Source organism: Podarcis pityusensis, assembly GCF_964106645.2.
Source record: "Podarcis pityusensis genome assembly, chromosome: 13".
In the NCBI taxonomy this organism is placed as follows: domain Eukaryota; kingdom Metazoa; phylum Chordata; class Lepidosauria; order Squamata; family Lacertidae; genus Podarcis; species Podarcis pityusensis.
Genome location: NC_138038.1, coordinates 25,564,671 through 25,584,991, shown reverse-complemented (window position 1 = coordinate 25,584,991; position 20,321 = coordinate 25,564,671). Strand labels below are relative to the sequence as shown.

General features: G+C 44.9%; 1 protein-coding gene across 1 annotated transcript in view; it reads left to right on the top strand.

Moving 5' to 3' along the window:
- The window catches only part of RAPGEFL1 (Rap guanine nucleotide exchange factor like 1), a 52,121-nt gene extending 33,959 nt beyond the window's left edge, over positions 1 to 18,162 (top strand). Inside the window, exons 10-15 of the mRNA XM_080978302.1 lie at positions 655 to 745; positions 4,644 to 4,694; positions 6,409 to 6,496; positions 7,209 to 7,273; positions 12,766 to 12,820; positions 15,115 to 18,162. Of these exons, the coding sequence (XP_080834428.1) occupies positions 655 to 745; positions 4,644 to 4,694; positions 6,409 to 6,496; positions 7,209 to 7,273; positions 12,766 to 12,820; positions 15,115 to 15,239 (475 nt within the window). The 3' untranslated portion in view covers positions 15,240 to 18,162. The remainder of the gene's footprint in view (positions 1 to 654; positions 746 to 4,643; positions 4,695 to 6,408; positions 6,497 to 7,208; positions 7,274 to 12,765; positions 12,821 to 15,114) is intronic.
- Positions 18,163 to 20,321: the final 2,159 nt, after the last annotated feature.

The window sequence follows — 20,321 nt, the reverse complement described above, 5'->3', positions numbered from 1 at the left end:
CTGCCTTCCCATCTTTGCTCTTGTCTTGTTGTGTTCAGCTGCTGCTGGGAATCCCTGTCTGCCTTTCCCCTGCATGCTCAGGCTGCTTTCCGCCTCCCTGGGTGCTAGTGGCTGGTGAAGTCACAACCTTGACACCATCACCCAGAGTGACTCTAACAGCCCACGACAGCTGTATTATTGCTTCGGCTTCCTTCTCAGCTTGCTTTCTGCATTGAGGAGTGGGGAAAGGAGGCCAGAAAGGCTGGAGGCTGGAGTGAGGAGCTGAGCAGAGCCATGTACTTGGAAGCGGGTTTGGCTAGGCTTTCTGGTCTTGAATACTATGAATCAGAAGTGCTTGGGTTGTAGAGAGGGCTTGTGGCCTCCTGGTTTTTATTTATTTGCAGTGGCCCCCATTTGCTACAGGTGGTGGGAGCTATGGGTTGGGGCTTGTGGGTTTCCTTAAGGGGAACCACTCCGACACCCTCCATAATTCAGTTGCTATTGATTTGCATTTGCTTTCTGTCCAGAGGATGCTAGGTGATGGATGCTGAATGTAGGAGCAAAGTGGCTGCTGTTCTAGAGAGCTTACAATAGTTATCCCAGCAGAGGCTATTGCAGGCTTGAGCTTTATCAGTGTTTGACTTCTTACCTGCCCCCTTTTCCCCCTCCCCACAGATGTAAACAGAACCAGGACATGTTGACGTTCTATGCCGTGGTTATAGGGCTCAACAACGCACCTGTCAGCCGTTTGCGTCTCACCTGGGAGGTAAGAAGAACCAGGGAGCCTGATTTGTTCACATATGTATGTGGGGGTGGGTGGGTGGCAGGGCTATGTGTAATCCTGCCCAACCCCATCCAGATACTGCACCTAAGCAGTTCCTCTTCTACAGTCAAAACCCCAAAATCTACACATTGGTTCATTGGCTATTTAAAACAGCAACAGCTGATTTGGTGGAGTGGAGCTGTCCTCTTGACACGGCTGTCATTGTAGCTTACCTAGGCAGAGTTGGGATGAGGCCAGGCCCTGGTAAGGTCAGGGCAGTACCTACTCTGCCCTCAACCTCATCACCGTCCTGCCCCACCCCAGCGTCGTTTGCCCTCTCCCCACTGGCCGCTGCTGGGGCGGGGTGGTTGTAGCCTTTATCCTACGAGTTCAGCCAAGAGTAGGCCCTTGTGGCAATGAACAAACGTAAAACACGTGTAATATAATAAGCAGCTTAGAAACAATGCAGAAACGCTGGAAAACCAGAAGCACTTCTGCAGAACCAGGGAACTTGAGATGAACCAGCAAGAAAAGCAAGGCTTCAGAGACACTAAAAGGATCTAATTGTGGAAGCAGCTATGCTCTTGTGTATACTTTAGAAAAAACAATTAAAAGCGAATAAATGCAACACTTTATGTTAACACCCAAAATAAGAACATATTCTCAGAAGCCAAGGTGGATCATAACAAGGCAACACTCACAGCGCTCAGGTTGGTATGTGTGGGTTGGGTTCAGTTTTCCAGAACCCCTTCTCTCTCTCTCTCTCTCTCTCTCTCTCTCTCTCTCTCTCTCTCACACACACACACACACACACACACTTACTTTCTCTTTAATATCCACCCACACTCCTTCCTCCTCTCTGTATTTCCAGCCCTTTTGCAATTGCAGTCTTTCCTGTTTGCCAGGAGTTGTAGGTGCACGTACTTTTATGAAAGGGTTTCCCCCTCCTTTCCTTTCTTGTGCTCCTCCCTAAGAATTCACACATAATCTTTGCCATCAAACTGGGTCATCATCCCTGAGGAGGGAGATAAACAAGGAGCCGTCAGGCTTCTGGAAGCAACAGGATCCTCCCCTGTGGGAAATGGTCCTGATCCTGGCTAAACATAGCTGGGCATTCAAGAAGCACTGCTGCCTCCAGCTGTGGAGGCAGGCCATAGCCTTCAAGGCTAGCAGCCATTGATAGTGTTATCTTCCATGAATTTGTCTAATCCTCTTTCAAAGCTATCCAAATTGGTGGCCACCGCTGCCTCGCTGAGTGAATTCTATAACACAAAGTGTTATATTGCCTCAAATGTGGACAAGCCCGTGGAAGTAAGATTCAGCGGCCGCTACAATCAACTTCTGTGTATGGAATGGGGAAGGGACAATTTTCTCCTTCACATCAGGCAGGATAATGTGTTGAATTGGCCCCGTCACCATATTATATGCTTCCTAAGCTTGGGTGTCAAGTGAATATATTCTTGTTTGGCTAGGTCTTTAGCTGTTGCACCGCCAAAGCCAGCGCTTAAGATGGCTTGTAGGATAATATCTGTATTTACCATGCCACTTTGAGGGCGCAACCCCAGACAAATCTAAGAACATTTTAAGTCTCGTTGATTTCTGTCGGAGAGAGTTAGGCAACTGCTTTCTGATGAAAATCAATGGGACTCAAAAGAGCTTAAGCGTTCACTCGGAGGCTGATAGCTGTGACAAATGAATGTCACACGAGCTCCGTGTGCAAAATGCTTTGAAATACTAGGTGATTTCAGAACGTCGTTTGCAGAGCTTGGTTGGGGGCTCCAAGAGGCATCAGGCTAGCAGGCTGCTGTTAGAAGCACAACACTGGACTCAGTGGGAGAGGATGGATTACCATATTTTAGCATAATAAGTTGAGGTGTGAATGAGCTTTTGGCCCAGGGCCGGCCCTGTCATTAGGCAGAGTGAGCTGGCTGCGTCTGGTGGCAACTGCTGGGGGTAGAGGGTAGGCAGGAGCAGTGAGGTGTGCCGCACAGCCTGCCTTGCACCCTGTAAAAGTGAGCCTTCTGCCCTGTGCCAGAGGACTCTGCCCCGTCACCAGTGTTGCAATATAATCCAGCTATCAGTCTGGTTGGCGTCCTCACACAGAACTGGGGCAGGATGCTATTTTCTCCCTCAGGCAAGTGCTTTTGCCTATACATGCATCCCCTTTTGCTCTCTTCCCTTTTACACGAGCCAGCAAACAAATCAATAATTTCCCCACTGATTTTAGCTTCCCGTTTTGCCCAAACTCTGTGAGCCCACCCAGTGAACTTCCATTAACAGGTGAAACATAAATATTGCAAATAAACAAATAACAGCAGCAGCAGCTTTGGAGGATCCTAAACCATGGCTTGAAGTAGATTTAATATCTTGGATTGTTCCAAAGCTGTTTTCAGGCTTCAGTGAAATGTGAAACTGTAGTTAATGGAAGAGTTTGTGGTGTCTTTGCTCACTTGCAGGGAGGGAGGGAGGCGCAAAGGGGCTATATAGGCGAAAGACCCATTCATAAGGGCTCTGTCATATATTGGCATATTAAGCCAAGGTATCATCAAATGTCATCAAAACCATCCAGTTCACAAAGGCGGTTCTTAGGTTTTTCTGGATTATGTTCATGTTTGCTTATTGCTTACTTCATCGTATTTACTTATAAAAGCATTTCCGTACCTCAGTATCATAAAGTATTATCATTATATACAACGTTAAAACATAGGGAACTATTCAAAACAATAGAGACAATCATTAAAGTGACTGGGTAATAAGAAGAAAGAGAAGTTAGCTGCAAAGGCCTGTTGGCATAAGAAAAGTCTTCAAGAGATGCTTGGAAGTCAAAAGCGAGGGTGCCTGTCGCATCTCTGCTGGAAGTGTGTTCCATAATATGGGACCAGTGACACTAAATGCCTGGCTTCTGGTTGAGGTCTCTATAACACGGGGGACAGTGCCTCTACAGATGATTATGTTGCTTAAAAATAAAAAGCCCTTGGATGGCTTTTTGAAGTGGAAATACAGTATGGAAAATGTTAAAAGATTTGGGAAAAAAATATTTCACAATAGTTCAAAACATGTTTTGGTGCTGGGGAGTCTTGGGTTTCCTTTTCCCTAAACTGAGCCTGCCACACCCTTGAGGGCTGAGGGCAGTGCCTGCTGTCGGGCAAGTCGCTGCACATTGCATGTGCACATTGCATGTGCGCTCCCAGACATGCTGCCCATCGGAGTTAGTTCAGCACCAACACCTAGGCTGACTCATTGCATGAGACAAATCATGTTTGGCACATTTCCCCGGGTTGGTTCATCCACTCCCCAAAATATGCAACGAGGTTACCGTGAGACAAACGGGAGACGGGTCTTCCATAGGAACCCAAGATGAGCCTTGCAGGATCAGACCAAAAGCCTATCTGGTCCTGCATCCTGCTTTCACAGTGGCCAGTGAGGTGCGAATTAGCCCTCTGCTGCTGGTGTGCCTTGACTAATACTGAAGGCAGTATATAGCCACAATGACTACAGTGGGCACTGATAGCCGTACCCTCCGTGTAAATCCATCACATACACATCTGACTGCTCTTAATACCAGGCCTATTCATATAGCCTTGGAGGTATGCATTATAACTGTGCACCACTGAGGCCATAGACTTGTTATTTACCCCAAATCCAGATCCATGGAATGCAGGTTTTCCAGTCCCATTCTGGAACTGGAATTTTGGACCTGAGCCCAGACCCAGAGTTGAAGCCTGTGCTGCAGCTAGCCCAGCTCAGGACTTTCATACGGCCTGCTGATGTTGCGCTCCCCTGTTCGCTCCTTGGAGGAAAAGATAGTATTATCAATGTGATAAATAAATAAGACCTAAATAAATAAGACCTATCGAGTCACTGTTTTGAACTGAGTTTTTCTCATTTGCTTTTTTTCCAGAAGCTTCCAGGGAAATTTAAAAACCTGTTCCGGAAATTTGAGAACTTAACGGTGAGCCTTTTGCACTTCTTCTGTTTAGAGCTGGAGTAAAGTAGAGGCCCACACTCTAAATATTCTCTGCTTTAACTATTTTCTGCCTAGCCTTAAGCAAACCCTTATCTCTCCTCTTATGGTGCCTCCTGACTGTCACTGTTTTGTGGGAAGGAGTCATGCGTGGACCAGAACTTTAGGTTTGTGCAGTTGAAGTGGATTAAAGTTCTCTGTTCCAGAAGCTCCACAAATCCGATTTTTTAAAAAATAACAGACTTTTGCTGTTAGGAAAGTGACGTAGAAATGCATTGAAAAGTGTGAGATGAACCAATAATTAGCAGGGAGACCTATAAATATCCCACAACCAAGTGAGGATGGATGCAGGATGAATGATCACTGTCATGTAACTTAGGATTTCTATATTTCAAAAAGTGAAAATCCAGACACAAAAGTTCTGTCAAATTGAAGTTTTGGGCTATTTTTATGGAAATTCACCAAAATATACACTTCCGACATGGGTTGTCACATGTCCAGATTTCCCCGGACACTGTTTCCGATGGCCGAATCCTGACTATGTCTAGGAAATTCCAGACATAGGGCAACCCTATTTAACTACCCTATAAACAAATCAGAAAGAATGTTGAATCAAGATTAGACATAGTCTAACCACCTTGTAAGCTTTGTGCAAGCAAATGCTAAATAAAGATGCCTTATTTTATATAATATTTAAATTTCAGGGTTGTGATGCCTTTCACTGAGATATCCCTAGCATTTTTGATCCAGTTAGGAAATATACTATGTAAATACAAAGTCGTATAGCTATTCCATCCCCAACAATCAGGATATGGCATGGGTCTTTTGCCCTTCGATGATCTCAGATCTGTGGTGTGAAATACCCCTACTGCTATCCTCTAGCAGAAAATAACTTTTCTACTTCCTTAATGCCGCAGAGAACCCTGGGGCTCTTTGGGAAGCTCATTGGAACTCCTTATGGAGAAGCTTGGGGACAGTAGAGAGATTCCCTGAAAGATAGGCCCACTACTTCTGATCTCCTGCACAACATGCAGCTGTGGAGGATTTGTAGGTTTTGTTCTAGGTTACACTCTCAGTACAGATGCAACAAGAGCAGGGAACCTGTGGCTCTTCAGATGTTGTTGAACTAAAACTCCCATCAGCTTCAGCCATCATGGCCATTGGAGAGTTACCTAGTGTGAGTCCAGCTTCCTCATCTATGAGGTAGGGCAGTGAGTGAAGCCCAAGAGGCCTAGTGCAGCTGAAGTGAGTGTCCCCCAAACATGACCTTGCATGCTCTGCAACCATGTATTGGTTCAACAGCATGCAAGTTAGTGGGAAAAGAGTTCTCTGCTGGTATGAAGATTTGAAATCACTGCCTTGATAAATTAATTAGTCAAGGAGATGGGTTTTCATCGTCAGGGGGTCACAGATAAAAGAAAGATTGTGACCATTCCCTTCTCTTTTCCCCCTCGGTTTCCTTTTCTCACCTTCCTTTTTTTTAAAGCCCTGTGTTTCTAGTCCAGACTTTCTTCATATTTTAAAAACAATATTTTAAGAAGTCCCATCTCTAGATGCACCTGCATGCTCAGCTATCTGCACTTAACAGTGTTAACTTTTTGGTATTCTGGCCCCAGCTGTACTTTGGCAGCAGTTGTTTTTCTGTATCTTCCTCCAGCTGAGAAACAACAGCATCTTTTTCTCTCTCTCTTTCGCCTTGCAGGACCCCTGCAGGAATCATAAAAGCTACAGAGAAGTCCTCTCGAGAATGAAGCCCCCCATTATCCCCTTCGTGCCCCTCATCCTAAAAGGTGAGTCACACCCACTGGAGCGGGGGTTGCTGTTTTTGAACTGGGGTGTGTAGAAAGCTTTGTCTTGGCTATCCTGGTCGGGGCTTAATTTGAACTAGGGGCACTTGAAAAAATAACGTACCTCTGTAGGAAAAGCTCGCATGCAGTGTTCTGTCACACTGAAGTGTAACCAAGAAAGAGAACCCTGAACCAGAAAGGGTGGGGCTATGCAAAATAGGGCCAGGCTCAATTCCCAATGAAAGGGGTGACCATGTCTGACTCACACGCCAGAGGTGACCGCAAGTGCATGCTGTCTTTCCTCCCTATACATGAATGTTTTTTGTTTACTCCTATGGGAAAGATAGATTTGGGGTCTGTGTTTTGATGAGTTTTTAACCAGCCATCACTGGATGGGATCGTGAGTGTGTGCAAGTGCACACACGGTGTGTTTCAAACACTTCACCTCCCCTGTCACCTGAGTCCTTGCAGTTTATAAGCCCTCCCTACACTGTATACAGCTGCTGTCATAAGAGCATGTACAGAGCTCCCCTTTCTCTCATCATTTAATTGCCACAAACCATCCTGGGCGCCTGGGCTTGGAGGGAAGTGCTTCCAGGCCATAGTTACAACCAGGCACCTTTTAAAAATTAGAATTTAACTGTTGCCAGGCTACCACTCCTCCCCTCTCCTCTCATAAACTTTTCCTCTTCTTTTTTCCCCTTCTAACACTCAGATCTGACATTTTTGCATGAGGCTAGCAAAACCTTGGTGGACGGACTAGTCAATGTAGAGAAGCTGGTAAGAACATCCCTCCCTCCAAGTCTTTTGCCCCTGCATGTTCTTCTGTCTTCAGTGCCGAGCACAATTACTTAATCTCTACAATGGGTATAACAACCAGAGAACTGGGAGGAATCCAAAAGTTATCAATTCCAACCTGTTTCATGAGACAAATCTGACAAAGTGGAAGGCTGTGAAGTTAAATAGGAAAGCAGTTATCCGTATGATAAAGGATCAGGCAGTGTTTAAAAGCGCCGCAACGATTGCAGAAATTTTGGATGGGAATAAGCAGGAACAGGGCTGACCACCTGTTGCAGAAATGAGACGTTCATCCCCAGAGACACTCCTGAGGGCAGCTGCAAATGTTTATTTTCAGATATGGGGGGGGGGGATACAGAAACTGGAAAGAATTGTCTGTCTGTCTTGCAGAGACCCTTTCATCTGCCTGGTAATAGTGTTGAATAATACTACCAATAATACTGCCTGGGCCCCAGGCTCAGGGGTCAGATTTGACCCCCCCCCCACCTAGCCTTTTTTACCTTACCTCTGGGGTTTTCCCCTAGCCTCCCTCCTCTCCCCCAAGGGCACACCCCTCCCTTTTCCTGTCCCATGCCCTCCTGACCTGAGTCCTTGAGCTGTGATAATGTTGTTGGCTTGGCAAGACGAAGGTGTGTGTGTGTCTGCGTAGAAATCAGAAACCTCTGGCTTTTGCACAGCTGGAATGTTGTCAACTCTACAAAGCTAAAAGTTACGTCTATGGCTCCATCCCTTTAGCTCTGGAGCCCCACCCACCACGACTGGCATGGTTGCCCACGGAGGAATGTGGCCTTTAGACTGGAAAGCTTTCCCCACCCTTGTTTACTGGTAGCAGTGAAAGACGGCCTCTCTGTAGCAGAACACCTTGCCTTGCATACAGAGAGAGGTTCCAGGTTCAATACCCAGCAAATTCAGGAAGGGCTGGCAGATAACCCCACCTGAGATTCTGCAGGGCCACTGACAGTCAGTGCAGATGGACCAATATAAATCATCTTCCTAGGTTCTAGTAAGTTACATTTATATGCTACCTCCTTTGGTTCTGAGTTGGTGCCAGATTTCCTGCTGGGCTCTGGCGTATGTGTTTGGCTCCGCTTTTGCCACGCTTATAGTGCAGAAGCGCCCCTCCGTGTGACGGCATTGGAGAAGCAACGCAGAGCTGCTCGTGAAATGGAGCAATTTGCAGACAGCCCAGAACGAATGCACCCCTCATGCACTGTGCTTGCACCAATGACATGTTGCAGCAATTTTAAAAAGAGACCCCAAATCAATCTGGAGGAGCCTTTTGAGGTGTTTTAGCTGTGTGTCCGGAGGCCTTCCTCTCCCTCCCCATCCTTCAGGGGAAACTGATGTGGTTTGTAGGAGACTGTGGCCCTCCTCCTCCTCCTCCTGTTGCCCCTTTTGCCCATTCGCCTCCCCTTTCCTTCTCAAACTGCTCCCCCAGAGTGGCTTTAGAGAGAGAGGCAGCAAAAGATCTTTGGCATGAATTTTGTCCCTGCTGCGTATCTGGGAAAGAGGAGAGATGGCCTGGCAGGCTTGAGCATGGAGCTCTGCTCAGCAAATGCAGCGTGACCTTGCGAGGATCTACGAGCGCTCAGGTGGTCTCTCTCACCCCACCCCCACCGCCATCTCCCTCCCCCTGCGGTGGTGGGGATTAACTAGCGGTTGGTTGGTCCTCTGTATGGTTTCTAGCCCAGTGGGACAGTCGGGTTGCCATGGCGATGGCTTCACAGAAGCTCCTCCAGCTCTCCTTGTCAAGAGACGAGTGTGCGTCTGTGCATGTGTGTGCGGTATGTGAGATCAATGCTGGAGTTGGCCCAGATTTTCCTGGCCTCTAGGGAGGAGGGGATGGGGAGGGGGGGAGAGGGATGAAGCTACGTCACTGTCAGCTGAGCTCTAATTTCCTTCCCAACCCCACATTGTGCAGAACACAGAATTATTCCTGTGCTGAACATTCATATCCTCCAATTAAAAAAAAAAGTCGTATAATTATTAATGTATTCCAAACAAGGGTATTTCTACAAAAGTGCTTATTTTACAAAATGTGACAATTTGTCTACTTGTTCTTTGAACCTGTTTTTTTTGTGTGTGTTTTTAAATAGGTGGGGTTTCTCTGGTAGGGGGAAGAAACTGGATAGTGAATACGGGAGAAGCAGCAAGGAATTATTTAGGAAGAAGGAGCAGAGAGGCTATGTGGGAGGATAAGGGATTAAAAAAAAGAAATAAGGGAGTCATGCAAGGCAATGGCTCTCCATCCTTAGAGTGCTAGAGGCGCTTTGCTGATAGCTTGAGCAATGAGAACTAGAAACCTGATGTGTAAATCATAAAATTGTAGGTCCTCAGTAGTTCAAAATATGTGTTGGAGAGCTTCCAGGAATCCTTTTTGCTGGGGAATCAGTAAGAACATAATTACTTTGGCTGTGGCACCCCAGTAATTCCCCTAAGCACAGCATTCTGTCTTCAAACAACTAACTGAGCCAAACTTGTGCCTTTAGACTGTTAACAGACCATATCTACTCCCGGTTAATCCCCAGCATTTGATAGCCAGAAGTGGGGCTTCATTTAAATCGGGGTTTCACTGGAGTTTAGTTGGGAACTTGATTTTCTGTACCAAGGCTCAACCTGTAAAATATGTGATGCAGATATATAGAGGGCTGACTTTGTGCGTATGCAAACCCCTTATGCTCTTTCAGTACTGGAAGGATCACAGCCAAACCTACCCTCCTCAGTATATCTTAGCAGCTGAAACATGGAAGCATGGCCAGTTAATCCCAGCAATATATATGTGTGTGCACTGAGGAAGGCATCGCTCAGGAGAAAAACAATATTTTACCAGCCATAAATAGTCATATTTGTTGCAGGGGAAATGCAGTCCTCTTTTCCCTCTCCTAACTTCTCTTACAGTTGTGATAAGTAGATATGTATCGTTAATGATGCCTTCCAGCAGTTTTCCTGGAGCGGACATTAGGCTGGCAGGCCTGTAATTTCCCAGATTCCTGCTAAATGTGTTTTTCAAAAGGATTGGCCGGTTTTCCAGTCCCTGTGTAGCGAGGCTGATCTTTGGGACGAGTTACATATTTCTATAAGGAGATCAGCTATGACAACATTAGCTGTCCTCCGTGAATAATGCTCTCAGCTACCGGGAGCAGAAACTTGCTGGTTGCAAAGTTCTACACGAAGCAGCCATTCGTACAGGCCAGAAGCAATGAACAACAGCACTGTCTTTTTACAGCAAGCCAGGAGCTGCCTCTCACCTGGCAGGAGAAGCAGCAGAGGGAGAAAAGCCCGGGATGGGGGGGGGGGGTTAGACGATGCCTGTTTACATAGGCATTTTCTTGATCTCTTTACCTGAGCCTCCTGCTTTAATTAATGTGTTGTTTTAATGGGATTGTTTTATTGTGTGTTTTAATTATGCACGTCTAACTGGTTTTTGTACTTCATAAATAGCTTAGAAGCCCATTTTGGCATTAATTGGTTTTCTTCATTTGGTGGTGAGGCATCTCCACGCCCGCCTCCCTCAAGAACTCTGAGGGCACCATCCAATTCTCTTCTGCACATTGTAGGGATTGCTTGGGGTAGGTGAGCGAGACAGTCTTTCAGCGAAGCTTGTCCACTGATCTCCCCATTGAGGAACCCCTTGACTAGCTTCTGAGGACCCGGTTGCAGGAAAGGTTTTTTTTAAAAAATAAATCACTGTTTTAACCACTGGGTGTTGTAGAAAATCACGGCAACTAAGTGAATCGGCTTCAGAATACAAAAGTAAAATGTGGTCCATGCCCCCACACCCCATTTAAAATGTTTTTGGTTTTCTTCACACACACACTGGACCAGGGGTGGGGAACCTGTGGCCCTGCAGATGTTGTTGAACTACAACTCCCATCAGCCCTAGGTAGCATGGCCAGTAGTCATGGGTGTTGTAGTCTGGAAACACCTGGAGGGCTACATCTTCTGTACCCCTGAAGTGGTGCAATGAGTGAGGCCTAAGAGAGTGTCTTGGTTTTTCTCACCTTCCCCCACCTTTTAAAATGTTTGAAAGGTTTCTTCCTGTCTTCCCCCACTCTTAACAACAAGTTAAGAGTGTCTTCTTTTTTAAAAAGCATAAAAGTCAGACTTATTAAATTTACTCCTTGGAATCTGATGGCAAAGGGAGCAATATAGCCAGCAGGCACAATTTCAAATAGCTTGATGGAAAATAATATCAGCATAAAACCTCTGCCAGTGGAGAGTGTGGTGTTAGGCTCCCTCTACTGGTACAGAACTATAAAGACATTTTATTTAGTATGCTGAAAAGCCTTCGTCTCTCAAGGCCCTTATGCATATAACAATAACTGTGCAGAGATCCAAGTTTTCTGTTCAGCAACTAATTTTACAGCTGTGCTTTGTGGAAAGCATAGTCCATCCTCAAAAGTAGACTGCCAACAGGTTCTTTTTTCCAGAACCACCTCTTTCTCCTGTCTTTGCTTCTGGGTTGGCAGCAGTTCTGCTGCTACTATTCAGGGGGGCAGATCTGCCCTTCGGGCCTCTAATTGCTGACCTCTAGCACAGTATAATTTTGAGGCAGTTAACGATATTAATAATAAAGTGTGATTTATTTCATTCACTGAAATCCCTGTCCTATTCACACTGGAAACTACAGGCCAATTAATGCAAACGAATAATTGAAATTATATATCCTTCAGTATATTTTAAAAAAGCAATTTCCTTATTATATTAACTCTCCCCTGCTGAGAGTTAATCCTGTGTACTCCATGAATATTATGTTTTACATTTCATCCAGGAAAGCGAAACTCTGTGACCTGTATAAATTCTGCAAATCAGAGCAAAAGATGTGCATTTTCTTAATTTGTAGAATCTAGTCAGCTTTCCCACCTTTATTATTCTGCATAACTCTGGTTTTGCTAGCCATGCAAAGTGGCCCAGAGCTATCCAGTCCCCTAAATCCCAACTTTCAACAAGTAGAAGTTTTAATCAGCCTCCTTAGCAGGCACGTCTTACATTTTTATAACGGACCTTTTGGACACATCCATTTTTGTCTCCTGTCCAACTCATGTACTAGGTGTTTCTGTGGCTGTGAAATTTAGCATTTTCTCTGTGGTGTTACTGAACAGTTGGTAAATATTGATGGAAAATGTAAAGCAGTGCCAGATCATTTGTTTATTTATGACATTTATGTTTAGCTCAAGGTGGTATGTGAACATTGTTCTTCCCCTTCCCCTTTCATCCTCACAACCACCCTGCGAGGTAGGTTAGGCTGAGATAAAATGACTGGCCCAAGGTCACCCAGTGAGCGGGGAACTGAACTCTGGTCTCCCAGCTCCTAGTCCCAACGCTCTAGCCACTGCACAACACTGCTGCTCTCTGTTTTAGATCTTAGCTACAGTAACACCAAGGTTCTTGCAGAATGGGATTCCCAGCTGCAGATTTGAAGGTCTGGTGCCCTAGAACAATGAAGCATCTCTCTCTCCTCCTCTCTTATGCAGCACTCAGTAGCAGAGAAAGTTCGGACAATCAGGAAGTGCCGGAGCCGGCCCCTCTGTGAGTATCCATGCCCCCACACCAAGGATGCAAAGGGAAGCCAATGCAATTACTTCCCTGCTACTCTTTTTGGACAGGTGCTCAGTACCAGGTGCTGCAGAGCGGTGCTTGCCTGCCTTTTTGGTATGGCAACCCACAAGACCAAATTCACTTGGTATGGTGACCCATTGTTTTATTGTCACATGAACAGGTCTCCAGCAGCTGTCAGTTTTCTGCACTATAACTGCGAGTTTGCCTGTTTCATAACCCTTACTTGAGGCATCTAAGCAAAAAAAATAATCAATGTGGAAACTGTTGAAATATGTGCAGTACTTAAAAAGTTATTCTCAGTTATGTTTATGGGAATAAGAACACCAACCATCAGATTGCAGAATCGTGCTTTGTAAGCTATAAAAATTTATTCTAAAAACATACAGTTGCACGAGCCGTGTTAGATATAACCAACTATGGATATTTGTGATAGTTTTCTTCATGATAAAACCCATTTTAGCAACTGTTATGGGGGTGGGGTGCTGAGCTTGCCTTTTGCCACCGAGTAGTTCTGTTGGTTCTCAGACATCATCCCAGATCATTATGGACACAGTAGGGTAAAGGTGTTACAGTCATACCTTGGAAGTCGAATGGAATCCGTTACGGAAGTCTGTTCCACTTCCAAAACGTTCGGAAACCAAAGCACAGCTTCTGATTGGCTGCAGGAAGCTCCTGCAGCCAATTGGAAGCCACAGAAGCCCCATCAGACGTTTGGCTTCTAAAAATTGTTTGCAAACTGGAACAGTCACTGCTGGGTTTGCGGCGTTCGGGAGCCAAAACGTTCGAGAAGTAAGCTGTTCAAAAACCAAGGTACGACTGTATTTCTTATTTTTGCTAACCAAATCTCAAATCACACTTGGCTTGACTATTAACTAACCTTGGCAGCAGATCTGTGGATAGCTCACCATAAAGTCCTCATAGAGGGAGTTGCTTTGAGTAGTTATTATTACTCAAATGGCATCAAAGGTGAGTTGTAATAGTCACTCAAAACAGCTCCCTGTAAACTGTCATTGGCTCTGCCACCAGCTGCCAGTGAGGAGTTCCCAAGTGTTAAGGTGTAAAATTTAAGCCTTTCTGATGTTCAGTTACAAGCGTCAACGCAGTATTGTAATAAGCCAACGAAACAAAAAATTGCACAAGGTATTCATCATACCTGTTAAAAAATCAAAAACAATAATTACTTAGGGTTTGCTTATGAAGCTCCCACTCACACAGGCTTTGTGACCCATTTGCGGGTCACAAGCCACAAGTTGGAAAATGCTGCTGTAGAGAACATAGAAGAAGCATGGTCTTTTCTCCAGAGAGCTTACAGTCTACATAAAGCAGAATTGTGGAATCACAGAATTGTAGAGTTGGAAAGGACCCATGAGAATCATCTAGTCCAACCCCCTGAAGTGCAGGAATCTTTTAGCCCAATTTGGGACTCGAACCCACAACCCTGAGATTAAGACTCTCATGTTCTACCAACTGAACTATCCCAGCAACAGAGATGAGGAGATTTTTGGGGTTGGCCAAGCTGTCACCAGATTTCATTCGGCATCGATGCCCATATCTCACATTTTAAGTCTATCTTTGCAGCTTTGAAGAAACTTGCTTTCACTTTAAATATGAGTTGCAGATTTCCTTAAGATTCTGCACCTCACACTCATTTCCATACTTGAGCGATGCTGTAGATTTGCAAAATACACACCACCCTGGGTTTGTCTGGCCAGCCGTGTTTGAGTGTCAAAATCCTTAGGATACGAGCGTCAAACAAATGAGCAGAAGTTCATATCTGAGGTATCTATTGTTGGATGGTACCGTTTCATTCTTCAGGCATGGGAATCATGTGCAAATGCTCCCACCCATCATATTCTCATTTCATCTTACAAAACTATCATGTCAGAGAGAGTCAGACATGAGTCTTTGGATCCACAGGTCTTGGGTGTGGAGGGGAATTTTACGTGGGGCACACATTCTTTCCCCTGCCTTCAATATGAAACAATTCAGGACAGCAAGATCTTATCAGGTGGGGCTACTCCTGGACTTCTTAAGGAACAGATGGGGAATCTGTGGCCCTCTGTATATTGGACTGCAGCTCTTAAGGTCCCTGGCTGTTGACCATATTGTGTGTGGATGATGGGAGACTGAATGCAATAATATCTGGTGGACTACCAGTTCCCCGTTCCTGCTTTAGAGTATCTGCTTATGCTAGGCATGATTGTTGTGTTTAGCTTTAGAATGGTGTCTCTTCCCAAATGACTGTCTTCTCCTTCTTCCCCCAGGCCTGGAAATGGAGTCATCTCCCCAACAGCTGCAGACGAAAGCTTACGTCCGGCAGTTCCAAGTTATTGACAATCAGAACCTGCTCTTTGAGCTCTCTCACAAGCTGGAGTCAAACAGCCAATGAGGCAGATGCCCACAGGGCAGGCGTCACTAGCAAAGAATGTTTACTCTGCGCAATACTCGAGCACTTTTTGGATGTACAGGGGTTCCTCCTTAGGGTCTGACCCTGTTGGGAGAGGAGAGCACGGAGTCGCCAAATGGCAGGGATGGCCAAGCTTGGTCCAAGAAATCCTGGTGACTGAGGTGCAAAATCAAAACAGCACCTCGCCTTCCTACGGTTTGAGCTTGGGACACAATTCGCCACAGAGTTCTCCTGCCAGGGCTGGCCCCGAGATAATTTTGATGCCAGAGATTGAAAATCTAACTAGCACCTTCCTGTCCCCTCGTCCCTCCCCCAGCAGTAAAAAAGCAAACAACTATTTAAGTAACCGAAAAATGTGCTGCTCTTTTAACCGTGCCCCCAAATCTATTGCCTTTGCCCATTGGCAGAGCTCTCTTGGTCTCCTGTGTGAGCTTCATTTAAAGGAAGGGAGACTCCGCCAGAGCATCCCGTGAGAGGGACTTGTGTAGAAGAATCTCCCAGGGAGTATTGGGGCCCCTTATCCTCCATCTGTTGGTTTCCCTCTCCACCACCTGGAATGGTGCTCCAAATCGGTTGCCTGAGGTGACTATCTCACTTTGCTTCACGGCAGAGTGTAGAGCGGTTTGGAGGACTGAACCCAAAATGGCCCGAGCAGATGGAACAGTGTTTTGTGGAGGAAGTCAAGACAAAGCAGGACATCTTGACTTGCTTGTGGGACAACTCACATTAGCTGCCAATGCCCTTTCTGGCAGTTTCCCTCCCCAGTATAACCGTAATCAAACAAGTCCTTGAAAACGAACGGTTTGTGAATCAGAAAAATAAGCTTCCGGTCTCATGAGTCGGACATAGTACAGTTGCCAAAGGCAGTGTGTGCAGAAACGTCAAGAAATGTCAGTTTTCTACCTTTCATTTCTCCTATTACACTACTCTTTATCACTGGGCATTTTTATTTCTGTATTAGAAAGGTTTGATGTGGAAACATTATTATTATTATTAAGAATAATTCACAGGAGACTCTCAAAAGTATTTTTTTGGTTCTGTTCTCACAGAACGTTGCTTTGTTTTTAAAAAGCTGGTCCAGGTAAACTGAAGTGGGAAAATATTTTTCCCTGGTCTTCTTAAAATTCAGTTTTGATTGGCTGTGATGGATAAGACAGTATTCAACGATTTCCATTCTTTGGGACCTAAGCTACAGGAACTTTAAACAGGCACCAAAATTACCGGTATAGGCTGTCATAGTTCCTTATTGAGGCAGAGCCAGTGCGGTATAATGGTTAGAGTGTGGGAGGCCAGGGTTCGAATTCCCACTCAGGCTTACTCAGTGACTTTGGGTCAGTTACTGTCTCTCAGCCTAACCTACCTCACAGGGCTGTTTGTTGTGAGGATAAAATGGGCTACAAACTTAACTGGCCTAAAAGTCATTTCAGGCCCCCACAGTACTGCTGTTCTCTGACGGGGACTTAGGGCTAAAGACTTGCCTTAACAAAGAATCCTCGTCACTTTCACCAAACTACAATTCCCAGGATTCTTTGTGGGAAGCCATGACAGTTTTAATTGTAGTCTAGATATACACAGTTTCTGGTTTTGGCTGCTGTCCGAATGTTTTTTATATCTCTTTGTGTTGAATAAATTTATTTTTAGGTGGGTTATTTTTTTTGGGGGGGGGGTTGGCAAGAAACCAGTTGTCTCTTCCTCTTGAACTGGGCTCTAGATATAGGTCACTCTTGAGTCCTGGGATGTGTCCTTCAGCAACTTCGAAGAGCCTCGGAGGGGCAGGGAGATTTCCATCTCAGGATAGGATAGTGGGGTTTCCCTTCTCTATAATATCACAGGGACATTCACAATAACACTTAACTATATTGTCCCTTGTTATTCACACAGTTTTGATGGTTACACAGTGATAAAACAATTTTTGTTCTCACTTCTCCAAAGTGCCTTTAAAGGATGCAATGTGTTGATTTCAATCTATCTTCACGTTAATCTGGAATAAACTATTGAGATTAATACAAGACTGGGGAAGATTTCCATAAACTTTTATGGAAACAGCATGTTGGAAGAGGGATGATCTTTTTCTGTACTTCCCCTCCAATTGTGTGAACAAAAAGTTGATTTGAAGTGTACTGTATGAATAAGGTCAAGTGACCTCAAAGAAAGACTTCAGTTCTCAAAAGTGTTCCATTTAATCCATGCTGGTAATTGTGAGATCAGAACCAGAGATACTATTTATTTTGGATTATTTAATCTGGGACAACTGGATAGAATTTAGTGGACCCTCCCAATAGGTTTTAACCAACTTTCTGTGACACAGATTGCCAAACACATATATAGGCCAGCCCTTCCCCCATAGAGAATTTATAATCCACCCTACAGTTGATTATGAGGGTCAGCAGTGGGTTGCAGCGGGATAGTCCTGTTATCTTGCAAAAGTACTGAACCTCCTAGCATCTTTCAAGAAACACAGGTGAATTATTTATTTTCGTTATACTTGGAGAGATCTAAAAAGTTGGTTTGAGTTTAGGGAACCCCTGTGATACCAAGTAAAAACTCTTGGTCTTGCCCTATAACTTCTGCATGGAAGAATCATATCTCAGGGCTACGTCCCAAAAGCTGTGTGTTCCCCCTGGAATTTGTTTCCAGTGCCATGATCTAATCCTGGAAATGTGAAGTAATAATAAGAATGCCTCTGAGCCAGTCCAGAGTGCATTGTCCACACTACTGAATAACCACAGCCCATTCCCATACATTTCTTGATTAGGGGGCAGGGATTTCAGGTCAAGAGAGAAAGGTGCCTGCTTCTCTTTTTAGAAATGAACTGCTTTCCCTACCATGTTTCTAACAGCTTTAATATTAGGTCAAAAATTGATATCAAAGAGCAGGTGTTGTAAAGAATTTCTCTCATTTTTTTTTTTTAAATGGCTTTTCTCTTTGCTGACCTCCTCCCTTCTCTTTGATAAGGGTTGTTTTTATTTGTGTGTCTTGGGGGGGGGTTGCCTCTTTTGCAGGGATGAGGAACCTGTGGCAATCTGGATGTTTCTGAACTTCCATCTCCTATATATCATTGTTGCTGGCCATGTTGGCTGGGGCTGATGGGGTTCCAGCAACATCGGGAAGGCCCCAGGTTCCCCATACCTGATCTAGTGGCTTTCTGTTCAGGGACTTTTCATTTCAGGGTCTCTCGCTTTTGTCTATATTTCTTTTTCTCTCTCCCGGTGAGAGCTTCAGGTCCTAATGCGAGGATGTGTATATATTTATATATATTTTTAACAAGACACTCTTGAATTGTACATTTATTTTTTAAAGAAGAGCCTTGTATCATTGGGCAATTGTACAGTGAATTTTCTACTGTTGGAATGAGGGGATCGCTTGCCTACACATATAACCCTACAAGCTTCCGCGAGGTGGAATGTAAGATGTATTGTGTTGTTCTGGGGAAGCTTAGGTGTGTGTTTTTTTTTGGGGGGGGAGGTCTGGCTGTTGTTGATATTATTATTAATAATAATTATTGTTGTTATTGTTTTGGTACTGCAGCACTTGGGTGAGAAGCCAATGGTGGAAATAAATAATTGTGAAAAATAAAATCAGTGGTCTGCTTTTATACAGATTTTTATGTAAAATACTTTTATATAGTGCCATCAATGTATGTGGCTCTGCACACAAGGCATACAATCTAAAAAATCAGATACAAGAAAAATGAGTAGTTTAAAATGCAAAATTCAGTGGAACGCAGTGAGCAGGCAGCAATATTGTGACTTCTTCATATGAAATGTGAGTGAACAAAGGATGGCAATTTCAGACAGGTAAACTTCTAACGTGGAAGCAACCCATGAGTTGATAATAGAGCATCCATCTTTCGTATATATAAATCTGTTTGAATTTGAGAGTGAAACTAGCTTCTGGTTTTAACCCAGAAAAGGAATTATGCCTAGGTATCACTGCTGTGCTTCTAAGAGCACAAAGCCCCTCAGTGTGAGAACCCCAGCACAACAGGGAATCCTCCTGCTTGCAACTATGGGCTTTTAATCATGGCCTCTGTCCTCCAGCATTTCACAGATGCAAACGGAGCATGCTAGCAACACCCCTATTCTCATGCCAAGACCAGTCTGCTGCATTCATTCATTCATTCATTCATTCATTCAGCAGCCCGTCTTTCATTGTTTCAGTAATCATGATGATGCTTATTCTACAATCTGTTATCAACAGATCGCATAGACAAATGCATAGAATTGTGGAGTTGGTGGGGACTTGAGGGTCATTTAGTCCCACCCCCAGCAATGCAGGAATCTTTTGCCCAACCCACAAGCCTTGAGATCAAGAGTTTCATGCTTCGCCGACTGAGCTAGCCCAGCTGCTACTATGTGGAAAAAAGGAGGCTTCATTCTGCAGATATGCACTGGAGGGCGGCAAAACACACACACATCCCATATGCAGTCGAGATTTACTGTAATTTACAGGCTACAGATGAAGACTTCAGAAAGTCTCTAGGCACAAAGTAATGGGCAGTATAACACCCGCTGTATTATACAAAATATAAGGCACCTTTTAGGGGCTGCATAGCCGCTTTTCGGGGACGTTATCCTCCGTTTGCCAGCAGGTCGGACTGGGCGATCTTTGAGATCCCTAAGATTTCATGATTCTTGTTGTACAGCGGCGTGGCTACTTCGATGTGGTTAGATGTTTCTAATTTACACAACGCCTCCGGACTACATTGCAGGGTTGTCGTGAGCCACCTTCCCTGCCTAATCCTGCAAGGGCTTTCAACCTGCAAAGTGGAAAACAATCCAGAATTGCCGCAAAACCCCGTCCAACATCCATCCCCCTACAGTTTAAAACGGCGGGCTACGTCGTGCATTGCACAGCTCTTGCAGACTCAAAAGTTATCCTCAGCCTAAACCTGCCGCTATCCTCCTTTGCTGGGCGAAGCAAACAAACGGCCTGAAGAGATATTGGGGCGGCGGGGAGAGAAATCCCCTTCACGGGCGCTGGAATTACGAGCCTGAAAGTTGCGACTCTTATGATTTCGTGTTTCCAGTGCCCTTCCCAACATGGCCGAGCGCGGCACCGATT